The sequence below is a fragment of the Diaporthe citri genome (assembly GCF_014595645.1).
Source record: "Diaporthe citri strain NFHF-8-4 chromosome Unknown scaffold_2, whole genome shotgun sequence".
Classification (NCBI taxonomy): domain Eukaryota; kingdom Fungi; phylum Ascomycota; class Sordariomycetes; order Diaporthales; family Diaporthaceae; genus Diaporthe; species Diaporthe citri.
Window position 1 is genome coordinate 5,099,879 of NW_025064847.1, and position 22,651 is coordinate 5,122,529.

General features: G+C 56.1%; 5 protein-coding genes across 5 annotated transcripts; all 5 read right to left on the reverse strand.

Moving 5' to 3' along the window:
- Positions 1 to 285: 285 nt before the first annotated feature.
- Positions 286 to 1,459, reverse strand: INS49_006953 (uncharacterized protein; the record flags this gene model as incomplete). Its single annotated transcript, XM_043167719.1, has 5 exons — positions 286 to 422; positions 474 to 602; positions 675 to 936; positions 1,025 to 1,177; positions 1,409 to 1,459. The coding sequence occupies 5 exons, from the start codon at positions 1,457 to 1,459 to the stop codon at positions 286 to 288; spliced, it is 732 nt and encodes a 243-aa protein (XP_043028863.1).
- A 1,078-nt stretch (positions 1,460 to 2,537) lies between these two features.
- On the reverse strand, positions 2,538 to 5,117 carry INS49_006954 (uncharacterized protein; the record flags this gene model as incomplete). The annotated part of the gene is made up of 3 exons (XM_043167720.1): positions 2,538 to 3,966; positions 4,038 to 4,051; positions 4,119 to 5,117. 3 exons carry the CDS (start codon positions 5,115 to 5,117, stop codon positions 2,538 to 2,540), a joined length of 2,442 nt encoding a protein of 813 aa, XP_043028864.1.
- Positions 5,118 to 7,501: 2,384 nt separating this feature from the next.
- Positions 7,502 to 8,436, reverse strand: INS49_006955 (uncharacterized protein; the record flags this gene model as incomplete). The annotated part of the gene is made up of 2 exons (XM_043167721.1): positions 7,502 to 7,750; positions 7,813 to 8,436. The coding sequence occupies 2 exons, from the start codon at positions 8,434 to 8,436 to the stop codon at positions 7,502 to 7,504; spliced, it is 873 nt and encodes a 290-aa protein (XP_043028865.1).
- Positions 8,437 to 14,968: 6,532 nt separating this feature from the next.
- Positions 14,969 to 16,343, reverse strand: INS49_006956 (uncharacterized protein; the record flags this gene model as incomplete). Its single annotated transcript, XM_043167722.1, has 5 exons — positions 14,969 to 14,989; positions 15,070 to 15,189; positions 15,246 to 15,335; positions 15,398 to 16,116; positions 16,214 to 16,343. 5 exons carry the CDS (start codon positions 16,341 to 16,343, stop codon positions 14,969 to 14,971), a joined length of 1,080 nt encoding a protein of 359 aa, XP_043028866.1.
- Positions 16,344 to 20,273: 3,930 nt separating this feature from the next.
- Positions 20,274 to 22,301, reverse strand: INS49_006957 (uncharacterized protein; the record flags this gene model as incomplete). The annotated part of the gene is made up of 6 exons (XM_043167723.1): positions 20,274 to 20,682; positions 20,736 to 20,961; positions 21,023 to 21,125; positions 21,213 to 21,556; positions 21,607 to 21,972; positions 22,136 to 22,301. The coding sequence occupies 6 exons, from the start codon at positions 22,299 to 22,301 to the stop codon at positions 20,274 to 20,276; spliced, it is 1,614 nt and encodes a 537-aa protein (XP_043028867.1).
- Positions 22,302 to 22,651: the final 350 nt, after the last annotated feature.

Here is a 22,651-nt window from a genome sequence, read left to right on the forward strand (position 1 = left end):
GGAGTCGTTCAAGAAACGGAGACGCCACTCGACGACTCCGTACCCGCAATGATACACGGGGTCCTCCGCAGATCAAGCAGGCTCTTCGTCCGCATGAATACGGTCGCCAGGGGGGTTATGGGAATTCTGGTGCTGGGGTATGATGGGGCTGTGTGGGGTTGATGACGACGGGTGGTTCGTGTTGCGTGCGTAGGGTGTTTCCGGGCGAGCACTTGGTGTGCTTGCTCATCTCGCGGCGTCTCGCAGGGAGTCTGCTCCGGTGCAGTATTTGCTAACCGTGATGATCTAGGCAGCCTCAGCCTCCTTGGTCTCCTTGGGCTCGTCATCCTTCGTCTGGACCGCCTCGGCGGGAGCGTCAGCGTCGAAGAGCGCCTCGTTATCCTTTTGGGCTTTAATAAAGGCATCCTTGAAGGCGTTGGCGTCTGCAATGTGTCAGCTGCTTGCAACGAGTTCTTTGGGGCAGGAGAACGCACTCTCAGAGTTGGCGAAGCGGATAGCAAGAGTCACGGCCTCGGCCTCGCCCTCACTCACATCGGCGGCGGCGTTCCACACCCAGCTTCGGTCAGATCCGACGTTGGGGGACAGCTTCATCTCCGGGACGACTGGAAACAGCGTCAGCTTCTATCAGAACACAATCCAGGGCGCGAGAGATCCTCGGCAAGTGGTGCACGCACTGTAGTGGTTGGCGCAGACCTTAAGGGTCTTGTCACGTCGCATGACCAGGCGAGTCTTGCCGTTCTCCTTGTGCTTGAGCAGGCGGACGTCACCAGTACCGCGCTCCTTCCACTCCTGTGCGTCCTTCTTGAAGACAAACAGCTTCGCACGCATCTTGAAGAGCTGCTCCTCGGCCTCCTCGTTTGTCTTCGTCTCGACCTTCTCGGTCAGGCGGATCACCGGCTCGAAGTGGACATCCTCGGACTCGGGGGCATCCTCGCCCTGTAGAGACAAGGGGTACCGGTCAGCAAAGTCCTATATTTTACTGGCCATGGTAGGGCGGCTGTGGGTAGGTGGCAACATCACTCACTTCCTCGCCATCCTTGGCGGCAGCGGCAGCGTCGCGCTGGGCCTTGTTGCTGCCGGAGTTATCGCCGCGGTCCTCCTCGTCGTCCTTCTTCTCTTTCTTTGCGCCACCTCCGAACATGGAGAAGACGGCAGAGGAGGTGACGGTCTTCGTCTCCTAAAGTACGTCCCGTCAGCATCGTAATCCTCCATGGTCATGCAGTCGAGTTCCTGGGGGGGGGGCGTGACTCCGGCGCCTGGCCATGCACCATCCGGCCCTTTCTGTGAATGCGCGCGGCTGCCGCGATGGCCTGTGGCATTGCGAGGCAAAGGCGCCAGACGGGCAGGATAGCGGCAGTATGACCGGCATGTGATGTCGCTCGAAGGCTTCTTCTGTGTGATGACTGACCTCTGCCTTGGTCTCCTCGACAGGCTTCGCGGGGTTCTCGGCGGAAGACATGGCTACAGATTTCTTGGGTGATATCGACTTGCAAGCTTGGAGGACCTAAACAAAAGCAGAGCCCGAATCGTTAGCGGGGTTGTCCAGGGACTTTAGGGACGAGACCGCTCTTGGAGCTCGTGCCTTCCTCGGAAAAGCGTGTGTCAAAGTACCTTGTGACAGAAAATGGGTAGCTCAAACGACAAAGGCTGTTAGATGCCGCTGATGGTTTCGTTGTTGTCAGGAAGAGGTGCAAGTCGACGGCGGTCGAAGGAAATGACTGACTGCCCACGGCTTGGATGCCCCTCACCCATCAGAACTTGCGGTGGGTCCCAGCCTAAAATCGGCGCTACGCTCGAATCTAGGGGCCTGAAGATCTGCTGGAGCTGATTGGCTCCACCGTCAAGCCGCCACAGGCACCTCGAATGTTGCTGCTGCCCAGGCTGCCAGGACCTGCCCGGGCGCTGCTAGGCTGCCAGTCAGTCACCAGTCAGGCTGGCTGGTGGGAGGTACGCACTACGGCATCAATCTCGAGAGATTCCTGCCATTGTTTGTCTTACGAAGCAGCACAAACCCCACAAATACATGACTACATATTTTTACACCATGCAGTTTAAGAATCATTCCTCAGGGGCAGTTGGTGTATTCATAGCACAAGAAAGAAAAACAGAGAGATATCTTGCGTTCCGTCCCTTTCCGTCCGTCCCTTGCCCTCATTCGCCTCTTTCACCCTCTTCGCCAGTCGCCGGCAGGTATCAAAAATGACGGCAGCTCTTCCAATCTCAAAACCGTACGTAAGCGATATGTCTCTGACTGACGGACGATTGCTTCGCTACCGCCACTGTAGTTGTCCATTGAGACCAACCGGGGAAAGATGTGCATGTTTTGCATGAGGGGAATGATATCAACACAAAATAGGCCGACAGCCTGGCTAAAACCAACACCAGTCAAACCGGAAACGCCAGTGTTCTTGATCCACGCCCACACACTGATCTTGTGATATCGAGTCCCTTCCATGCCTGTCTTAGTAAACCATTAAGAGTAAAAGAAAAGGGGGCCGCAGAGAAGATGCAAAGGCAGACAATTGTGTAGGTGTTTACTAGACCTTCCACCGGCTGAGTCCCTTGTTCTTGCACCGGCATGGGCTGTCTCCAGTTCGAGGGCATCTGCTCGACTCGGCACAGGCACCCCGGGACTGCTCGGCCTTGAGTGCCTCCTGGCGGTTCTTGACGAACAAGCGAGCCTGACGCTCGTACTCGTCATGCTCCTCGGACTTGCCCTGCGCCTTCAGCCACCACAGCTTTGATGTGATCTGCGCTTTGAGGACAGCAAGGTCCGCCTCATGACGGATCTTCGCTGAGTCCTCCAGGAGGCGGGCTTGCTTCTCGGTCAAGCTCTGGCGAGCACTATCGAGACTCTGGCGAGCACCATCGAGATACGAGCGCATATCTTCGCGACGGAGAGAGTCCTTGACCCGATCGTACGTCTCTCCAACCCTTTCAGAAGAAAAGGCACGTGCAGACTGGCTGGCGTCTTTGATCGCCTCCCACCAGGACGCTACCTCGTTCCTAACACTCTCCTCTGTTGAAGCGAAGGACGAGGCGTAGTTGTCTTCGACGAGCTTGGCCGCATCATTCGCCCTGTCAACAAACACCTGAGCCATTTCCTCAAAGGTGCCTTTCGCTGCTTCCAAGGCTCCAATGAAGAATGAAGTACCGAAATCGATGGCAAACGTCTCGTTGATCTTGGGCTTCCGCGAGGTGACAACAGACACATTGACTACACCGTACGCATCCTTCTCGTTGATTTCAACAAGGATACCCTCGTCGATACTGGACAATTTGGACTTGACAGGGCTGTTGCCGCGGAAGACATCAACCTCGATTGCGCCCTTGGCCAACCACGAGGCCTTCGTACCAGATGGAAGTTTGAGAAGGATCTCGTTTCCGCTGTACATCTCGACGGTGCAGATGCTGTCCTTCATGCTGGGCTCTAAGCTCACAGTGTGGGCCATGTCAGAGAGTAGCCCGCCGAAGGCAGGGGTCTCCGCAGTTGCGAGCTTGACGGTCTTCGTCGAGGTGTGGCTGACGGTGACTGTCGCAGTTGCTGTTATTATACCTGCTGAGGTTTCTGGAAGGACATTCAGTCCCCGATGTACAGCTGGGTCGTTGATCGAGGTAGGGGTGATGACGTTGATGAGCCAGGCGGACACCGCGACCAGCAGAACCACAGCTATGGAGCAGTGGAGGGAGAAGTAGCGAGAGTCCTCCATCAGCTGTATATAGGGCTCCAAGAACTTTTCAGCATAAGCCTTCCATTCCTTTGAGTCCTCGTCCGGCGAGTCCTTTTGACCGCCAGTCAGCGAAACAGTACCCTTCGCCTTCTCGTCAGCGGCCTGGGTTGGCTCTTGAAGACCCGTCAAATAGGCGAGGTTCTGGTTCATCTGGCGGTTGTCGATGTTAAGGAACGAGGTCAGATCAATCGGGAACCTCTGCTCCGACCAGCTTGCCTCCCGCGATTGGGACTCCCTGGACTCGAGTGAGAGGTGAACAGCGTGCTCGTTTGTATAATTCCGCCACCGTCCCGCAGCAGGGCTTACAAGAGCCGAGTGGTCTGAAATGTAGAGGCACGGAATGGCATGGCGTTTGCAGAATTCCCAAGTTACCTGCTGAGTGCTCACCATCTCCGGATCGTCAACATCGCTGCAGTAGATCACAGCCACATGAGGAAGGCTCCATGCGGGCTGGACCTGAGCACCCTCCGGGCCACCGGCAGGGACTGATTTGTACTTCTTGCCGCCGTTGCCCCCATCCACTGTCAAAGAGTAGATGATGTCATCTCGGAAGAAGCCTCCCTCGATTGGGATTTTATCAGCGTCAACGCAGGTGTCGACTTTGATCTGGAAGGCTGACGCCTCCATCAGCTCGACGTCACGGTCTTTGACAGCGCCGAACGTCACAGGCACTATGTTGTAGACGCCCTCGGTGTTCCTGCGGAGGATTTTGTTTTCATTGTAGTCGACCGAGGATGAGCAAGTAATTGCACGCGAGATCTTGAGTATTATCTCGCCTTTCATGTCCTCATCGCCGAGATAGAGGACCCGGAATGCCTCGTGGGCCGACAAGCATCTCTGAGACATGGTTTGCCGGATGCTTGCGCAGAGGCGACGAGGCACGTCCTCCAAATCCAGGCTACGGAGAAGCACAGTGGCCTCCTCCTCAGTAAACTCTCTGATAGTATGCTTCACGGAGATTTTGTCGATGTGTACGTCGACGTCCTCTGGCTCATTAAACTCGATGGAGCCCGTTGATGTTGGTGGGAATGGCCTGGGAACAGAGGCCTGGGTGAAAGAGCTGCGCAGCAATTCGTCTGCATCGTGATATGAGTGGGAAGAGCCCTCCTCCTGTCCGGAAACAGGGGCTTCTTCCGCAGATGCGTCATCTTCGGGCTCAGAATCCGACTCGAAGGCACTTCCCACGCTGTTGCTCATGGCGTCCAACCCAGGGGGGAGGACCTGGACCTCTTCAGCATTGGGATATCTGTCAAGCTCGGAGAAAGACTCAGACATGGAGTCTGCCCGGCCATCCAGGCTGCCCTCGTCTGTGCTGTCGCGGGGGATAATCTCGAAGGTGGAATCGGACAGACTGCCGTCGTCGTCACCTGAATGTGGCGAGGCCATGATGTCAGGAGAGCTGGACGACACCCAGTTCGCGAGTCTCTGGTTGCCCTGTGGCCTCGGAAATCGCAGAGTCGGTACCGATCTCGAGACCGAAGGGTCAGATGTGGGCTGTGTCGAAGCAGATGCAACAGGAGAGGGTTCGTCCGGAGAGCTGTCAAGTCTGGCCTGCCCTTCCATAACGGAGTATATTTATTAGCCTTGTACGGTTCACGTCATGCTTTCACGACTCAGGCTTTCTGATGACGGAGAGAAGTGACCAGGCAAGTGAGTGAGGCGGTTAGGAAGCTTGTGGTTTAGACCAGAGGCTATCTGATAGTCGGTCGTGCAATGACCTGTAGTTGGTGGGAGGGCGGGGATGAGGGGCTTAGGTGGGAGGTAGCGGACCAAGACGAGGCCCCAACGCAGCGAGTAACCGATCAGACCGCAAGGGGAATGTGTGCGAGTGGAAGGATGAGGTGCAAATAGGACACGGGGGAAGACGAGGAAACCGGGGACTGACTGGAGAGCTCTTGTCCACTCCTGGAGGCTCGGATCTGGTGGTTTCGGGGTGAATCGCCCTTGTTGCCTTGCCGGTGCTGCCTGGTGTGGTCGAGGCAGGGCGAGGTGGGGAAAGCATCCAGCAGCTAGGATAAAGAAGGTCGCGCACACGTAAGTTACGGCCTTGTCGGCAGGGTCGTCTGCCTCGCTAGGCGATGATGCACGAGGGAGAGTTGGCACGCAGGATCGTAAGATGGCAGACGAATCCTAGGTAGACGTGGGTATGCAGTTCAGGGGAGGTGATGAAGCGTGCGATGAAAGTCGGAGACTGGCTGAACTTCCAGTGAGACGATGATGGATGGACGCCGAAAAGGTACCTACCTCCCTGGCAGGCAGGCTGGCAGGCAGGCGTGCGGGCAGCTACTGCGGTCTGATTAGACAGACTATCTGGTCTATGTACCTCGGGTTGGGCGGGCAGAGGAATGGCAGATGCAGCGGTCTAAGGTCAGGGCAAGTCGAGTGTCATACCCCAAAGCTTGAGTTCCGCCGGCTCAAACAAGTGGGTTTAAGTGGTTGCAGGACCGCTGCTGGGTCTGTTCGCGGGTGGCATGTGCAGCACGTATGGGAACGAACGGTCCGTGTCTACCTGTCCAAGTTAATCCCCAGTCGCTTACGAACGCACCTCTAAAGTCCTCTCGTGACTCAAAGTAATCTGCCTAGGTCGCTCAACAAACTCCTTTGGTCTGGTCATCCCGGGTGTTAATGTCTAGCTCAGACGTGAGCTTCGGACGGCGGGGTACTTCAACACTCGTAGAAATCCCCACACCAGCAATGCATCGTCAATGAACAAGACTACCCCACGCCTTATCGTTCCCGTATCAGACTGACCGACTACACGTGTACTTGGGCATCCACCCTGGCACCTACACCCCATACTGAGTGGGGCCACCCCTAATGGCCAGCTCGTTAAATGACATCAACGTCAACCTTGGGTGCGATTGACCTGTCCGAGTACAGAAAACAAATGTTCTACTCTTTGTCTTTGAGATATTTCGAAAATACCTAGACGAAGACTAGGTAGCCTTGTAAGGGAAGCGTTTCTACAGAACACTTGCTCATCTATCGCAGGATAGTCCGTTTAATAAGACTTTCAGTATCATGGACCCTTAAGGTCGCACAGTTCTTTCTTGATCCCTTGGCCCAAATTGATTTCACAAATTGATTTCACAATGCTATCTATGCACATTTTCGAGTCTTGATGTCGCCAAAGATCACTCTTATTGATAGTCCGAGTTTCTGTCCCTAGATCAACCCGCTCCTTCCCATTTTCGGACTTTATGTCTGAGCCTCATTTGCGTCCCATCCGCAGAAACGCCTTCGCCGGTCCCCGAAGCCTATGCAGCAAGCAGGTTGGAAAAAGCACGCACGCACGCACGTAACTCCTTGAATTCGATCAATGCATTCCGTGTCGTAGCCTTCACACCGGCCGATGTAGCCCCCAGGGGAATCATATGCTGTCTCGCATGGCCACCTGCTGCAGCCCGTGCCGAGCCGTCATCAAAGCCATGGCGGGACCAGGCCGAGGCGAGCCGTGGCCTTTTCATGCAGTCTCTCATCAAACAATGCGACGTGCCCGGGCCAAGCAGCCGCCTCCGTGAGATCATCCCAATCATACAAGAAAAATGAACAATATACAGAGCGCTTCATTATAGTATAGTTAAGCTGAAAGGCAGCCATGGAGAGGACCGGGGGCGGGAATGGAATGTGATGCCGCCAGTCCTCGCCTGAGAGGCTATCGCTGGTCTCAGGGGGATCCAGGCTGTAGGGGGTAATGTGGGCCCCGGGCAGCTCTGTCGAGCTGCTCGGTGCCGCTGTTTGAATGCGTCGTGTTCGGTGTGCCCGCCGCCTCAGACGATGCGATGTTCTTGGAATAACTTCTTCAGCGAGTCGCTGTCGAAGTCCTCCTCGTCTGGGATCATGTCGATAAGGGCAGTCAGGTTGGCGAAGAGATCGCCTTGGTTCTTGTACGCCAATACTGCTGGGACGCCTGCCTGGTCGAACTCGATCTCCTCGTAGTGTACTTTTACAAACCGAATCGCTGGATTTGAGCGCACCAAAGGCATCATGGCGGACTCTATTGTGGAAGACACATCCGACTATACACACGGGTTAGCGTTTGAGTGGAAGACACGGGCTGGGAAGGGGCAAGATCACAAACCTCATGATCGTAGACGAAGACGACGACAGTTGTTTCCCTCGACACCTTCTCAATGGCGTCTAGGTATCCCATGGCGTCAACCTCCTCGAAGCGGCCATACATGCGCGCGCTGGGGCTCGTTCTCCTGTTGCGGACTGATGACCTGTCCTCGGACTCGAGCTCCCGCCGCCTTGATTCCCGCCATTGCTTCAGGAATGACTCCTCGTCCTCGGCACCGCTCAGCTCCGAGTCGCTCTTGTCTGAGCCTGATTTCACCGAGGCGAACTCGATGACGCTCCTCCTCGCGTTCCTCATCTTCTCGCTCCACTTGCTCCTCCTGGCGTTCTCATAATTCCTCGCGTCGGCGATGACGCCCTTTACGCCAGTGGCACGGCCCGAGTCGAAGCTCGCGGGCGGCAGCATCAGGTCCGCCGTGGACCGGGTATCGTATGTGGACATGCGCATGGCGGCGTCGACCTTTGCGGCGCGATAACTTTCTTCCTCGTCGTCACTGTTGTCCCTCACGTGGAGATCTCGCTCACGGGCAACTTCCGCTCTGTCTTCTGGGTGGATGCGATCGTCAGGGCCGGTTGAATTCTTTGCGATGAAGTCGTCGAATTCCTCTTGGGCAGCAGTCTTGGACATGATGGGCAGAAGGGGGAAGGCGGGCGCGAGCTTGGGAGCGGGCGGCCGGGCTAAAATATAAATAGACAGGAAGAGGGAAAGGCAAGTCACAGGCAAGGCGATGTGCGGTCGGGTTGCGTGTGGTAGCGTTAGAGGGCAAGGCCTGACAAGGGGGCGCAGGGCTCAGTTTCCAGTCAGGATGGGCCCGGGATGCCCCAGGAACCGTAGTTTTGGGAAAGCGGAGCGGAACCGACGAGGGCGAAGGTCAAATGACTCCCACGTTTCTAGTTTTCCTCGAGCGGTAAGCACAAGGGAGAGCACAACCTGGCACAAGAGCCCAAGCAAGGAGGTGTGAGGAGGGTGTGATATGGGAGTGTGCGTGTATCTGAGTCTGTGGGCAGGGGGAGGATCTGGCTTGATGGACGGGTCCGGTGTCAGATCGCAGGCCTGGGACGTGAGCAGGTAGGGCAGGGTGGTATGGTTTGGGGGGATCGATGCAGCATCAAACGAGGATGTCGCCGCAAAGCAATCGGCCAAGCCGGTTCGTGAGCTGGTGTGGCTGCAAGCAAGTGTGGTGCGGTGTGGGTGTGTGGTTGCGATTTGCGGTAGTGGTGGTACTGTCCTGTCGTCGAGGGAGATGGGCTGGGTTGGTTGCTGCAATGCAAGCCAGGGGAGGACAAGGCAGGGCAGGGCAAGGGAAGCAAGGCAGGGAAGGCAAAGGCAAGGGAGAGGACAAGGAACTGCAGTGCGGAGAATAGAGGGCTTCGAGAAGCGGCAGAGCGCTAAACCTAAAAGAAGGCCTGCCCACCCCCCTGCCTTCGTTCGTGCGTTTCAGGATCCACCCACGCCCCTGGGGGAATGTCGTGTTGTGCTGCCAGCATGCCACTGCCGGGGCTGCGTGGTACGGTAGGCACTGCCATGCGCGTGTGTGTCTTTTTTTTGCGGGCGTGAGCCTGCGTCGGCCGCGACAGTCGTGCTGGCAAGTACGTGATTACTCGTGTGGGCAAATCAGCCGTCATCACGGGGTTTATGCGACTCGCGTGGAAAATGGTAATAGCAGCGGACGCAAGTGCTTCCTTAGTCGGCCATCAGCAAGCATGTCATGTCAGGCAGGCCACGACGTGTTGCAGAGCCAAAACAACAATAGACAAGACTACTACGCTAGCCTGGAGCGAGACGGTGTGAGGTGAGCAGGCGGTCGCTACGCAGATGGAGCCATGGATTGGCGGCAGGAATCCTGTGAGGCTGAAGGATGCGGATGGGAATCGAGATGTACTGCACAGTCATCCTGACCCCGACCGTCTGGGTCACTCTCTCCCTATGTGGCTGCAGGACACTACTGTAAGAAACACATGCTGCATCCATTTTTACCCTTTGGTTTTTTGCCCGGTCCGCCAGTCTGTCTGGTCAGTTGACCTCTCACACGTCGTCGTCGTCGTCGCCGCTCGACGGCATTGGGTTGCGGCCGTCGACAACCACCATCTCACACGCAGCACGACCCGACTCACACCACCTCCCTCGCAAGCACCGCGTGGCTCGACATGGATGCAAGAGACCCATTCCCTGGGCCCTAGGGACTCAAAAGACATACAAGGACCCAAGGATCTACCCCGGTCCGAGCAATCTGTGGAACGATCGCCTGCCTCCTGCTGGCTCCTGCGCGGGAAACATGGGTAAATTCTCAAAAATGGGCCTCTTCTGTCCATTTCAACAAAAATAGAAGAACGGACGGGGCCCCCATCCAGCCAGCCCAGCCATGCGCATGACCGACTTACTGGGCTTGACATCTGCTTTCAGCACCGCCGACGCGTCGACTCATTTCCAGCATTCCTGCACTCCTTTCCCCGCGATGCTGTCTGCTGTCTGATGTCTGACTGTCGGCGGTCTGGTGACTCTGGTCGCCAGAACTGGCCGGTGTCCCGGCCTAACCAAACTCTCTCGGCCCAAGGTCAACAAGGTTCCTGCCCGGGACAAGAGCAAAATCATGTTCACGGACTCGGGCTGAGGAAAAAGCTCTGGCACAGGGCCACTGCGCGCACACAAGGTCTGCGCTAGCGCCCTGCCACGAGAGGCCTGAACGCGGCAACCTCTTGTCTCCTCCCCCTTGGACATCTGCCATGATTTGACTTTGACTGGTTCGCTGGCTGGCTGGCTGTTTGATTGCCTGGTTGCCATCTGGTGGGCCGCACAGCCTCTGCGAGCGTGTTCCACCCCGAGCGGGAGCAAACAGAATTGGGCTCCATGTCTTAGTATAGATAAGGGGGTCGTTCTCACACCATGTCTCTCTCAGAAACCCCCGGACCGAGTCATCAAGGCCAAGGGTGGTGCTTCGGCCTCGGCGATTGACGGGCGGGACCCATCGGGGCAAGATCTCAACCCCATGTGGCTTATATCGGGGTGTGTGTGATGAGACTCAATGCACGCACGTGTGGTGTCTGTCGTCCTGGGCGAGAGTCCCGCTCATGCGACGCCTGTCGCCAGACGCGGCCTTCTCGAAGTCTTCGGCAACCCACGGGGCATGGAGATCCATGTCATGCCATGTCATGCCATATTTCATGCTTGTTGATCCTCGGCTGGGTTTCGACCCCTTCTGAATTCGGTGCGCTGCACACAGGACGAACGGACGGTCCTGTCATCTTCCACACTTCGTCCTGCTTCGGTCCCCTTTCCTGCCGAGCGAGCAAAGAGATGACCCGTCTGATTTGACACCTCTCCCCAGCCTCGGAGAATAAGGACTGTCTGGGCGCGTCTCTTCTGGCAGCACACTAGTATATGCAACCACCAGGATGCGGCTCTCCGTACCCACGACGTCTTTCAACCATGGGACGTGCAGATGCCAGCCCAAGTTGATTCCGCTCTCAGCCAAGTGGCAAAAAGAGCGCGACGTCAGAAAACACACCAAGCGGTGCTAGTCGAAACATATCTCTGTGAAGGGCCGGCATTGTTTCATCAAAGCTTGGTCCTGTCCATCTGCTGTTTCAGCACCTTCTTGCATAACCCTAAACTAAGGTATCAAGAGGTGACGCCGAGGCAGAAGTGACGGTTTCCGGGTTGTCCGTTCCTCGAACGAACCTGTGCGCGGGCTGGTGATCACCGTACCGGGAGATTGATGTGTCTTCCCACGGCTCGTTACTGTGGGAATTCCCTCGGGCAGGGCAGTCAAGGACGTCGTGTGAAATTCAGCTGAGGACGATCATCGCCCACGGACAAGCCACTCACGACGCTAAGGTGTTGCGTCCGTTCCTTAATATGAGCGTCCAAGTACGGCTGCGGGCAGATCGTCATCATTAGATCTGGCAACTTGATCGCTACCTCATATCAACGGGGATACTCTTCTGCACAGCCGGACGTCTCGCAGTTGCTGCGTGGGTGGACTCAGGTCTGGACATTAGCAAAAGTCCCGGAGAAGTGGAGTTTTCCACACTTGGGAAGGCCAAGAAATATCTTGCTTTTGTTTCTCGGACCTGCTGCTAACTGGGCGACGAAAAACGAAGGATATACTCAATGTTTTGCCTGGAACCAAGGCGGCCTCAACGAGTGCCAGTGCAAGTGCATATGCATGTTGACCTGTTGAATCTCAACTGACAATATGCAACCTGCAGGAGAGTCCCAGCCGCTAGGATAATGTCCGAAGGGGACATCAGATCACATTCTGTGCTGTCATCTACTGCGGGATAGCCTGCTATAGTTTGACCTGTGGGATACGGTGTTGGAGATAATCCTCCTTAGTACTGTGGGATATCACAAAAGCAGCGGTGCCATGCTCTCACAGTTCTAGCCCGCTTTGTTACCGCCTATGCTTAATGTGAGCCAAGAGGAGAGGCTCGATCGGGGACGACAGTGAGAGGCTGGGATGCCCTCGAGGTGATTCCTCAGTTCTCTTATTCGAGATGTGCCACTTGCAGACTGCAAGTTGCAGTTAGGTTCACATCCAGTCAAGAAGGAATCACTTCGCACGCCACCACACGACGACAACACGACAGTCACGGACACCGAAGGCTGCAGCAAGACCAAAGGCAGCCAGGTTGACGGACTCTACCACCTTTGATTTCGATCCGATCTCGACATCAATACTGTCCTCACATCTCCACAACGCCCAGGCAAGCGGTGACCAGCTTTCACAGCCTGTCACCTCCCCCGGTCTGGACGCCACGGCCCAGTGCCACCGTACCGTCCTGGCTGGCAGCTCGTTACACAGACGAACACACACCCGCGCGGCACACCCAGCCCTCTTTTCTCCGCAAAAAGACACACCGCGCCACGCAAAAGGAAGCTGGGGGCCCTTTCCTGTGCCACCTCGTGTAACGTTCTTGCCCCCTCCCCCCTGTTCCCTGGGTGAAGTTTCCTCGCCTGCTCCCCCCTCGCCTCCCGCCCTTCCGCCCCGCGACCACCGCGCAGCAGCGCTCTCTTGATCGCTCGTTCCGTCGTTACGCGGGCGTGCCGACCCGGCCTGGAGGGCTGAGCGCGACGTTTTGTGAAGCGTATGGGTAGCGTGGCGGTGTGCCCGATCTTGTTGGGTGATAATTCGGAGAAGGCGTGGTTGCTTTGTCTCGCCCGATTGGAAATGGGCAGTAGCTCCGATGTATTCAAAACACAGAGAGGCTAGGGAGTCGCCGTGTCCTCACGGTTGCAGACTGTCACCGGCGGTATCAGCTGTCAAATTCAGGCCCTCCCTAGTCGGGCGCGCTTCAACGGGCAAGATGCGTATTCTCTCCCCTGGTCTATCCGGCTCATTTACTGGTCGACCAATCTGGCACGTCAGGGGCTGTACCATCTTCGCCCATGCCTCTGGCCATTGAGGACCGCAGTTGTCGTCCCTGCCTGCATGTGGACGGGCCATGATCGATAAACATATCTATCTGGCCGGTATCAGGAGTAGAGATTTTGATGGTTCTTCCTGTTTCACAGGCAAGGATCACCATCTCCCTCATGAGATCAGCATCGCACAGGACCGCCCCAGCTGTCGAATATTGGGACAAGCTGGTGTTGCAAGTCATGTCACGGCATCGACAAAGCCACACACAAGTCTTTCGGCCGTCTCCGTCAGGGCAGCCCGTGCCCAAATTCTCCCGGCGACGGCGAGAGTGGGAGCTAGGATCGCAGTCTCGCGCCGGCCATAGACCCGGATATATCAGATATACGCATTTTGGGCCTACTCGGTCGAGAAAATGTATTCCGGAGTCGCCCGATGAGTTGAAATGGGAGCACTCCGGGGAGCATCCTGGTGGACGGCCACGACAAACGTAAAGACAAGGCACCTGAACGAGGCTGTCCAGGCACGAGCCCTTGTAGAAACTTACTTAGTAGTTGCTTGTCTCGCGAAGATGAAGCAACAAGATTGAAAAACGCGATGTCAGTAACCGGACATGTAAGCACGGGACGGGAAAATCCAAGTAGTAGCCGAATATAGTACACAAAACAGTTGAACAGGCTATGGTTGAGGTATCTCAAGTGGCACCCCATCGTTATCACCACACAACTAAGCCCCTTCACGCACTCTTCTCTCTGCGCCCGCGCCGCCCCCTGCCCCCAGCCTCGAATTCATTCGCAGCCTCGTGGTATTATCAGCTTCTCACTCCCTCTCGGTTCGTGTCTGCCGCCGAAAGACATGGAACGAGAGAGAAAGCAGGGCACCGGTCCGAGACCGTCAGGGTCATGACATACCCTGGGAAAGGAGACATCCCACACAACCCAGTCTCCTCCGCTGTTCCGTTCTTTCCAAGAACGCGCGCATCCTATAAGACACATAAAAAAGGGAAACATATCACTTTGACACCGTTCCTCTGCGTCCCAACCAGAGTTTTTGTAATATCGACAGAGGTAGTGAGAAATTAGCCCAACTCCCACTACCAGCTTCAAGACAGCCATCCACCACCTTTCGAACACGGGCTACTCCTCCGAGCTCGCATCCCCCACAGATAAAAAGGAAATAAGGGGCCGACCCTAATGGCGTTCATTGCTGGCTGCAACTTTTTGTGTGCGGAAATCCGAGCAAAGACTGTGGCCAGCCCAGCTCCTTGGAGTCACAAGCGCACTCGAATGTACGGTTCGGCAGGCTCGGCTCGAATCGACGTGGATACCTCTATTGTATATCCGGAAAGCACTCAAGATTTCCTTGGCACCCCCTGCAGTCCCCCGAGAAAAGGCAGGTCGTCGTTGGTGGAAATGGCGCTGGGTATTTCGAGGTGCGGTTCGAAGGATGGAAGAAAGGAAAGTCGCCAATCGAGTGGGGCCGTCGTAAAATAGGAGAAGCGCATGATAGAGACGAGGAGGGCTCCATTAAAAGCCCGGTCTTAGCCCGCGGCGTCGAGAAAGCCAGATAACAGTCGGCCCACCAGACCAGTATCAGCATCTGCAATCCGGGGTTCTCGGGCTCGGGAGGTATGTTTTCGGGAAAGTTCGTGACTTCGTCCTGTAATGCGCCGGCATCGCGCTCGAATTAAAATGCGTACACATGTGAATTAAGAGCCATATAAAAGCAAGCGAGAACGCGAAGCGGCGTGAATCGGTTTGTGCCCAGACGACAGTCGTGTAGTCATCGAATTGGCAGGCCCTAGTATGCCCAGATTTTGAGCTGCTCATGTGTTAGCGAGAATGCACACCTGGTGTCTCCTGATGCCAACATTATTGTCATCGAGGAGGGAGGGGGCTTACCAATGAGTCCCAGGAGCCTGTGCACAAACTTATGCCATCGTTGCTGACGCCCAAGCAGCTGACGCGGTTCTCGTGGCCGACGAGAGAACCGACCTTCTCGCCTCGAGTGACATCCCAGACCTGTCAGGTATTCGTTAGCCCAGCCTCGAACACGTCTGCGGTGAACTCGTACGTACCTTGCACTCAAAATCATCGTAGCCTGCAAACAGGAGACGACCCGAAACGGACGTGGCGACAGAGGTGATGCCGCACAGAATGGACTCGGACTGGCATTTCAACATGTCAGTAACTGTATTTCTCAGGTTCTTTCGGCATCAGCTGGACTTACGCCGTAGACGTTCAGTTCCCTATCCGCACGGATATCGAATAGGCGGCAGGTTGCGTCGTCCGATCCGGTGACGAAGGAGTGGCCGTCCGGGAAGAATTGGATCGCGTTGATGTCGGACTCGTGACCCGCAAAAGTCTGCACAGCCTTGCCAGCTCGGATATCCCAGAGTTTGGCGAAAGCGTCGCAAGCGCCCGAGATGAATGTGTTCTGGTTCGTTGGGTTGAGGCTGATGCTCATGACATCGCCGAGGTGGTCGGCGAACTCGATTTGCTTCGTCCCAGTTTCGATGTCCCATTTCATGCAGGTCATGTCACCAGAAGAGGTCAGTATGCTCCGGTCATTAATGAAGCGGCAGCAGGATAGGTAGCCAGCGTGGCCGGAGAGTTCGCGTGCCACGCGCGTCGGCCCGTCTCGATTTTGGTTGAGGTTGTAGATGGAGCAGATGTTGTCGAGGCCACCGCAGGCGACGTAGTTACCGCTGGGTGCGTAGGCACATGTCATGACCCATGAGGACCTTAGAGGAATGGCGTGGACCTTGTTGGTTGTGTATGCATCCCAGATAATCAGTTTGCCGTCCTGTGAAGCCGACACTAGATGTCTTCGGTCTGTCGACCAGTGCATAGCATAGATCTTGGCCAAGTGTCCCTTAAGTGTCCTTTTCGTCTTCATCAACTGGTTCTTGGGGATCGCCTCGTGAGCTTGCGCAGCAACCTGGCGGACTGTCGGGGATTGTGTCAGCAGGGGCTGGGCATGGAGAGGCAATTGCATTCCCCCTTATCAATTGCGAGATACGGGTGAGATAGAAGGGAATCTTACGGGTAGTGTCGGCGAGCTCATCCTTCTTCCTCTTGATACGGTCCTTGAGTGTCTCTGCCTCGCGACGCGCTTGTTGGATCCGCGCCTGCATCGCCTCGGGCGACACATCGTTCGGTCGTTGCGAGTCCATCTTGCCGTCGCTCGCTCAGCCGCGGGAATTGAGAGGCGGCCAATGAATCGATCGAGTTGATGGAGTTGAAGGCGATGGTAGATGCCCGTAGAGGCGAGGGAATGGGAGGCCGATAGAGCGGTCGGGTAAATCAATCGAGGGTTGTTGGCGTTGGCTGGTTAATCAGGATGGAGATGGAGAAGTGGCCGATTGAATGGGCTGGGATGTTGTGGGAGAAAATGCACAGAGCAGAACAGCAGCAGGCAGTAGCAGCAGCAGCAGCAGCAGCGGCAGAGCAGCAGCAACCAAAAGCTACCGGTTGATTTCCAGGGGTTAGACCGCTACCAGAGGGCAGCAGGGCAGGACGGACCAGTCAGATTGGGCTAGACGGGCCCCTTAGGAGGAGGTATTATTGCTGGTTGCGACGGCTGGGTGATAGGGTAGCCGGGGCTGGGTGGATGTGGAGAGGCCTCAGAGACGGTCCCAATTTGCAACGCAATTCGACCCCGGCGACGATCCGAGAACTTGGAAAGTTGACCGAAATGGGACTCCTCTCTCGTGGCTCCAGTCGCTGGTTGGCTCGTACAATTCGGTCGAATCCAGGCGACGTTGGGAACTGCGGCGGCGGAAGATGCAGCAGAGTAGAGAGCAGAGAGCTGGGCAGAGTGCGGGCGAGGGCTGGTATTTCCAAGGATGAGACGAGGGATTGGTAATTGGGAAACGGAGGCAATGAAGGACGGACAGGCAGGGTCAGGCAGTCAGTCAGAAGGGGGGGGGGCTGTTGGAGGAGAGAGAGAGGAGAGGGAGAGACAGAGAGAGCCAAGACTTTCAAAAGGCAGACTTGCACCGGGATAGAACCCAGAGGAATGGATTACAGGACAGAACAGGACAGAGCCGACCAGAACTGGACCAGACCCGTGAATTGATTTTGGTAAGCCGTAGACGAAGCTGACGGAAGACAAGACGACAAGTGAACCTTGGGGCAGTGAGAAGAGCAGATCAGTCGACGAGCCCGGCAGACAGGCAACGGGTAAGGAGCAGGGCTGTGGGATGTGAGGAAGGGTGATTGGATTTTCAGGGCGGGAAGGGGCGGACAGGGGTGGTGAAGCCAAATTACAAAGCTGCCCTTGATTTGCGGAAGCTGGGGGAGGAGCGAGGTTCCCTCTTGCAACGACTGACTGGGGGGGATGGTGTGTTCGCTGCCATGACCAACGAGATTGGGCCTGGTCGGCCGTCGCGCACACACTCACACTCTCACATAGGTACGTCCCCTCCCCCCAAAACCCACCCACACATGGACAGGGAGCTGGCCAGAGAGAGAGGGAGCTGGGCATGGGAAGCTTTTCGAACCCTTCCCGGGTGCGGCAGCCAAGCATGACTACTGTCAACTCAGGTCAGTAACAGTTCCCCCGGACTGTGGTCTACAGACAGGCCAAGTATCCGTGGCTGATGACCGAACCTGCGGTCAATTGGCTCACAGCCGATCGGGCCTGCTTGAGTAATTACGCAGGCAGACATTTGCGAGCGCATCTGGATCATGGACATATTGCCGTGGTGGTTGCCCTGGAAGACGACCACAGTAGGCTAGGTACCTCTTTAGACACTAGGCAAGGCACCCTGTCCGGTTTCCCCTACCTGCACCGCACACTGTACCCAGATGGGCTGTCTGCCTGGGGGTCCCAGGAAAGGCCACCTTCTTTCTGGCAATGAGCATCTCCGAAGACCCCCGACTGAGATCGAGTTGTGCAAATTGCACGCAATGAATTCTACGAGGCGAGGTCGTATCCACGCCATGGCCCAGTCCATCCATTCCCACACAGTACGTGCCTTCATCCACCCATCCATCCATCCATCGACCCGTCCTACACAGCATGCGAAAGAGGAGACGGACGGGCCTGATTTGGGGGCGCGAGACAGTCCTGCATGGTCAGAGCGCACGCGTACTGTGCTGCTAGTAAGTGCGGTAGTACCTTGCTCTCTTGGGTCCCTCTCCTCAGGCTTTCTGGTCATCTGTCATCCCCGCCAGGCCCGCCCAGGAGCGACCTCGTCTAATCTCAAAATTGCTACCGTCATGTTAGGCCGTCTCCAGCTGCACCCCACCCCACTTTCCACTTTCTCGCAGCGGGGCCACCCCGACGACTGAGCTGCAAGGTCGATGGACGGGAGAGCTCCATCAACGCCGGGCAGTGCCTGGGACACAGCTCTTTGAAGGTTTGTCCTCGTCTGGCCAGTTTCATCACCCTCCCCCTCCCCGGAGGCACTAGGCGCCACCCGTCCAATCTTGCGGCCAGAGGGAATCCGGACAGGTGACGGCCAAACAGCCTGACAGATTCGGAAACCGCATTGGCGAGGTTGCGTCGTGTGTCGTGCGTCGGTGCATCGAGCGTCGCGCAGGTGCTGGCTCTCGCCTCGCCCGTTGAAACTCATTCGTTCACCGACCGGCCGCCAGAGGCAGGATTTAGAGTTGTGCTTTTGTTCCGACATTCTCCCGCGCCTTCTCCTCTCCCTCGCTCGCTCATTGTCTACCTCTCACTCTCTCACTGTGCAGTCTCTGTCGCATTCTTGAGACGTTTCGGAGACTTTGAAATCCTCTCGTCCGGGCCTGTCAATCACTCCACGCCAGCCGCGGGATCCACGCCTAGCTGCCCATCCGGTCCCGTCCACTCGCAACCTAAATAGACACACGACCACCCGGGCCCTGCGACTCATCCTCATATAATGATGATAAGCATTGTGGGTGCTCCCGTCGGTGGCGTAACCATGACCTGACAAGAGATGAGAGAAACAGGCTCGGTGTTGCGTTTCCCAATGGCCCGAACCCGTACTGGGCCCTCTGGCTGCTACACTCGGGTTACATCCTGGCTGCTTAGGTCCTCTCCACTGTGCCACAAGATTGTCTGGAGTTGCCTGCGACCCGCGACCGCCTCGCAACTCTGATATACTCCAGGCCCTCCCCGGGTAGGCGTCGTGTGACGAGGCGCTTCTTGATAAGTGGTAAACCTAAGCAGCAAGTACACTGGTAGATAGGTAGACTGTTGCTCCCGTGTTTTCCCTCCCCCCGGCATTTTCCAGGGTGACAGTCCTGACTGCCGCGCGTTAAGAGACTGCTCGGCCCAGCCAGCCCTTTTCTGTACAACTGAATTACATGCAAGCGTGTAGACTTAAAATATGCATGATTGCACCCTTAGCTCCCGTGCCCAGTGGCGGAGAAGAAAAAAAAGAGAAGTAAAAACACGTCAAGCTCACTACGACGGTGTGTGCTTTCGTCGTTCGCGGACTTGCCCACCTGTGATCGACTTCGCTTGCATCGCATCCTTCTTGCCCTTGCAGATTCGCTGCGGCTTCCATGCTGGGGTTTGCTGCGCTGCGGTTCGCCGTTGTCCGTTCCCCACGCCCCATCCTGCTCTGCGGGTCCAGCTGTAGCGGGTCTCTCGAGATGGTGACATGGCTCCCGCTGCTTCCGCCGAAATAACCCTGGTCGTGCATCTCCGAAGTACGAGAGTATACCAACCGTGCCTACTAGGTAGGTAAGTAGGAGGTCGGTCAAGCCTTCATTACAGACCCGCAAAGCAGTGAGTGAACAGCGTATCATCATCTCATAGAAGCCGGCATCACGAGTGCCTATGAATTTTCCTCAAAAGCAAAACGATTACTGCCACGACTCGACCTCCGACCTTGTACACTCTGCTGTCCCTTTGACTACCGTGCTTCTGACGCATCTAAACTCCATGGTGCCTCTCTCGGGCTGTCCAATCCAGCTCATTTCAGCCACATGATATTTGGTATTTTCGTCCTGTCCACCAACGCCATGCAATGCCAGAGTGAAGTATCCCTTTCCTCTCCGATAGGTTAAGCCCATAGTGAATCTACCATGGGTCTCAAAATTCAATAAATTACGCCGATCCCGTTTGCACACGGACTGCAGGCTCGTCTTCCTGCCCAGCAACCGTCCTAGCCTAGATACGACGAATAGGCAGACCCGGCACCATACGGCTGTACCTTCTTCCGTGGCGGCTCCGGAGGTTCTTCATCCTCTGACAGCGTCAAATCGATGACTTCCGCATGAGAACGTTTGTTGCCTCCCGATCTCGGCATAAAAGAGCCTTCTCGAGAGGCCGCAGTGACTGGAGTTGGAGTGCTCGTGGTGGGGGCCAGTGTGTTTGGTGTATTTGTCCCGCGGTTGCCGACGTAACTGATCTCCGAAATGACCAAGTCGTCGTCATCGATGGCAAGAGCTTCGTGTTCTGGCTCCGGCTCTGCTTCCTCCTCAACGCTGCCATGGGCCTTCCACTGTCCATTGGGCTCGATGTCGACTTGTTCCACGCTTCGAGAAGTCCTGTCCAAGATGTCCCTCACATACCTGAGCAAAAGTCAGTTGCGTCTTGATGCACCATTCAAACACACACGACTTACTCATCAATTGCAAGCCTGTCGTAAGGTGCACTCTTGCTGCAAACGGGACACAGCCATTGCGGGCCTTGCTGCTGCAGCTGAAGGTACGAGGTTGCATCAAAACACTGTACATGGGTGCATGTGGTCGCGCGGCAGGGCGTGACCAGTCTCATGTACGAAAGAGGACACTTCAGGGAAAGGACCTGGGAAGACATCTCAATCTCGGCGTCATGTGCTTTCCTCGTAACTGCAAAGAAACGTCAGTCAGAGACCAGTGAACTAAAGCTGGGAGACCACACTGTGCTTACGTTCGTGCAAGACGGAGGCCTTTGAGATCCTTTTCCTAGAGATGGTCTGTACGAGGCTTTCGACAGGGGTCGTCTTGCAGACATTGACCACAAGATAGAATCTCTATAGGTTGACAGACACGTGTTAGTATGTACCACCAGGACCTTGACATAAAGACGCCAAAGCAGGGCGAAGACGGGTTCGCCTGACTTGACCGTTACTCTGAGAGGCCTTGTCACCTGCCTTCTGCGTCAACGCGTAGGTAAACTCGATATTGTTGGCATAATTGGGGATCTTGAGACGAAGTAGATCCGTGATATCCACAGGCCTTGTAGAGCCTGGCTTGTTCTTGAGGCCCCTCAAATTGGCCTTGACATCCCCACCATTCACCTTCAGTTCAGACTGATGGGGGAATGCGATATCTTGCGGGCCTGTGTTGCCTCCAGCGCAAAACACCAACACTCTCATGTCCTTCTCAGCGACACATCTGGCGAGAAGTGGGTTGTCTTGAGCCTTGATCTGGATGTTGGTGCAGTTCCTGTGGTTTTGCATGACTGCGGTGGCCGTCAGCTCCGAAGCATGCGTAAAGGAGCTTGGGGCTTACCTTCGCAGGTTTGGACCGGTCCTATCCTGCCCACGACGTGGTAGAAAGGGCTGGAGCGAAAATGAAATCCTTGGACGCTCAGCACGCGATCAGGTCGAAGCGCAGAGGGCCCAGATGAGTTGAACATACCCTGTGGAGGTATCTGATGCGACCGCTGACCGTTGACGCCTCCGTAGCCAGGGTAGCCATTCTGGTAGCCGCCGTAATTCATGTTTGGAGACAGGCTTTGCGCGTTATTGGAAACGGGCAGGGGTGATGGAAGGGCTTCATGTGGTGCAGGGAGACCGCCGGCTTTCTCGCGAAGTATGCTTTGCTCGATGTCGCGGTATGCCCGTGGATCGCCTTGCGTGTAGGCCTTTTCGAGTGCTGTACGAGGGGCCGAGTCAGCTTCGAGTCTGGAAGATCGACAACCCATCTCCCCTTGCTACCTCGTCGCAGAACGATGCGATGCCCAAGTTTATGAATGGCACCCAGCCGAGACTGGCAGTTGTTTCGTATTGGGACAGCGTGAATGGACAGGCGAGCTTACCGTCGAGGATGCGCCTCTGCAGCTCGGCCTTGACTCCCGAAGTCCTTAGTCCGTTTACAAGACAGATGTGCTGTAGTTGTTTGTTCAGGAGATAGTTACTGCTCTGGAGACGCTTTACCAGGGTACGGTATTGGTCAGGCGGAGGCAGCGAAGTGTTCGAATCCATGTTGGCCTCGGGGAGAAAGCGTTCGCGGTGCCTGGAAGGAAAGAGCGTTCACCGGCGCAGAGGGCATTAAAGCGCTACAATAATGGATGGACCGCCGACGGCCATCACCAAGCTGGAAGGCAAGGGACACAAAAGAGTACAGAGGAAAACTTCGGGGTATCTAGCATGGAAACTCTCCGGTCAAGCCTCGACCCAGGCGCTGGAGAGTGAGCATGCTTTTGGACTTCACTCTCCTGGACGTCGAAAGTCCATCCGAGCTTAGAAGGCGGTCAAGGCAGCCAAAAAGATAAGGCGGCTTATCAGCATAGTCCCGAAATCAGCCTCGAGAAATTTCCCGGCATCTTGGACCC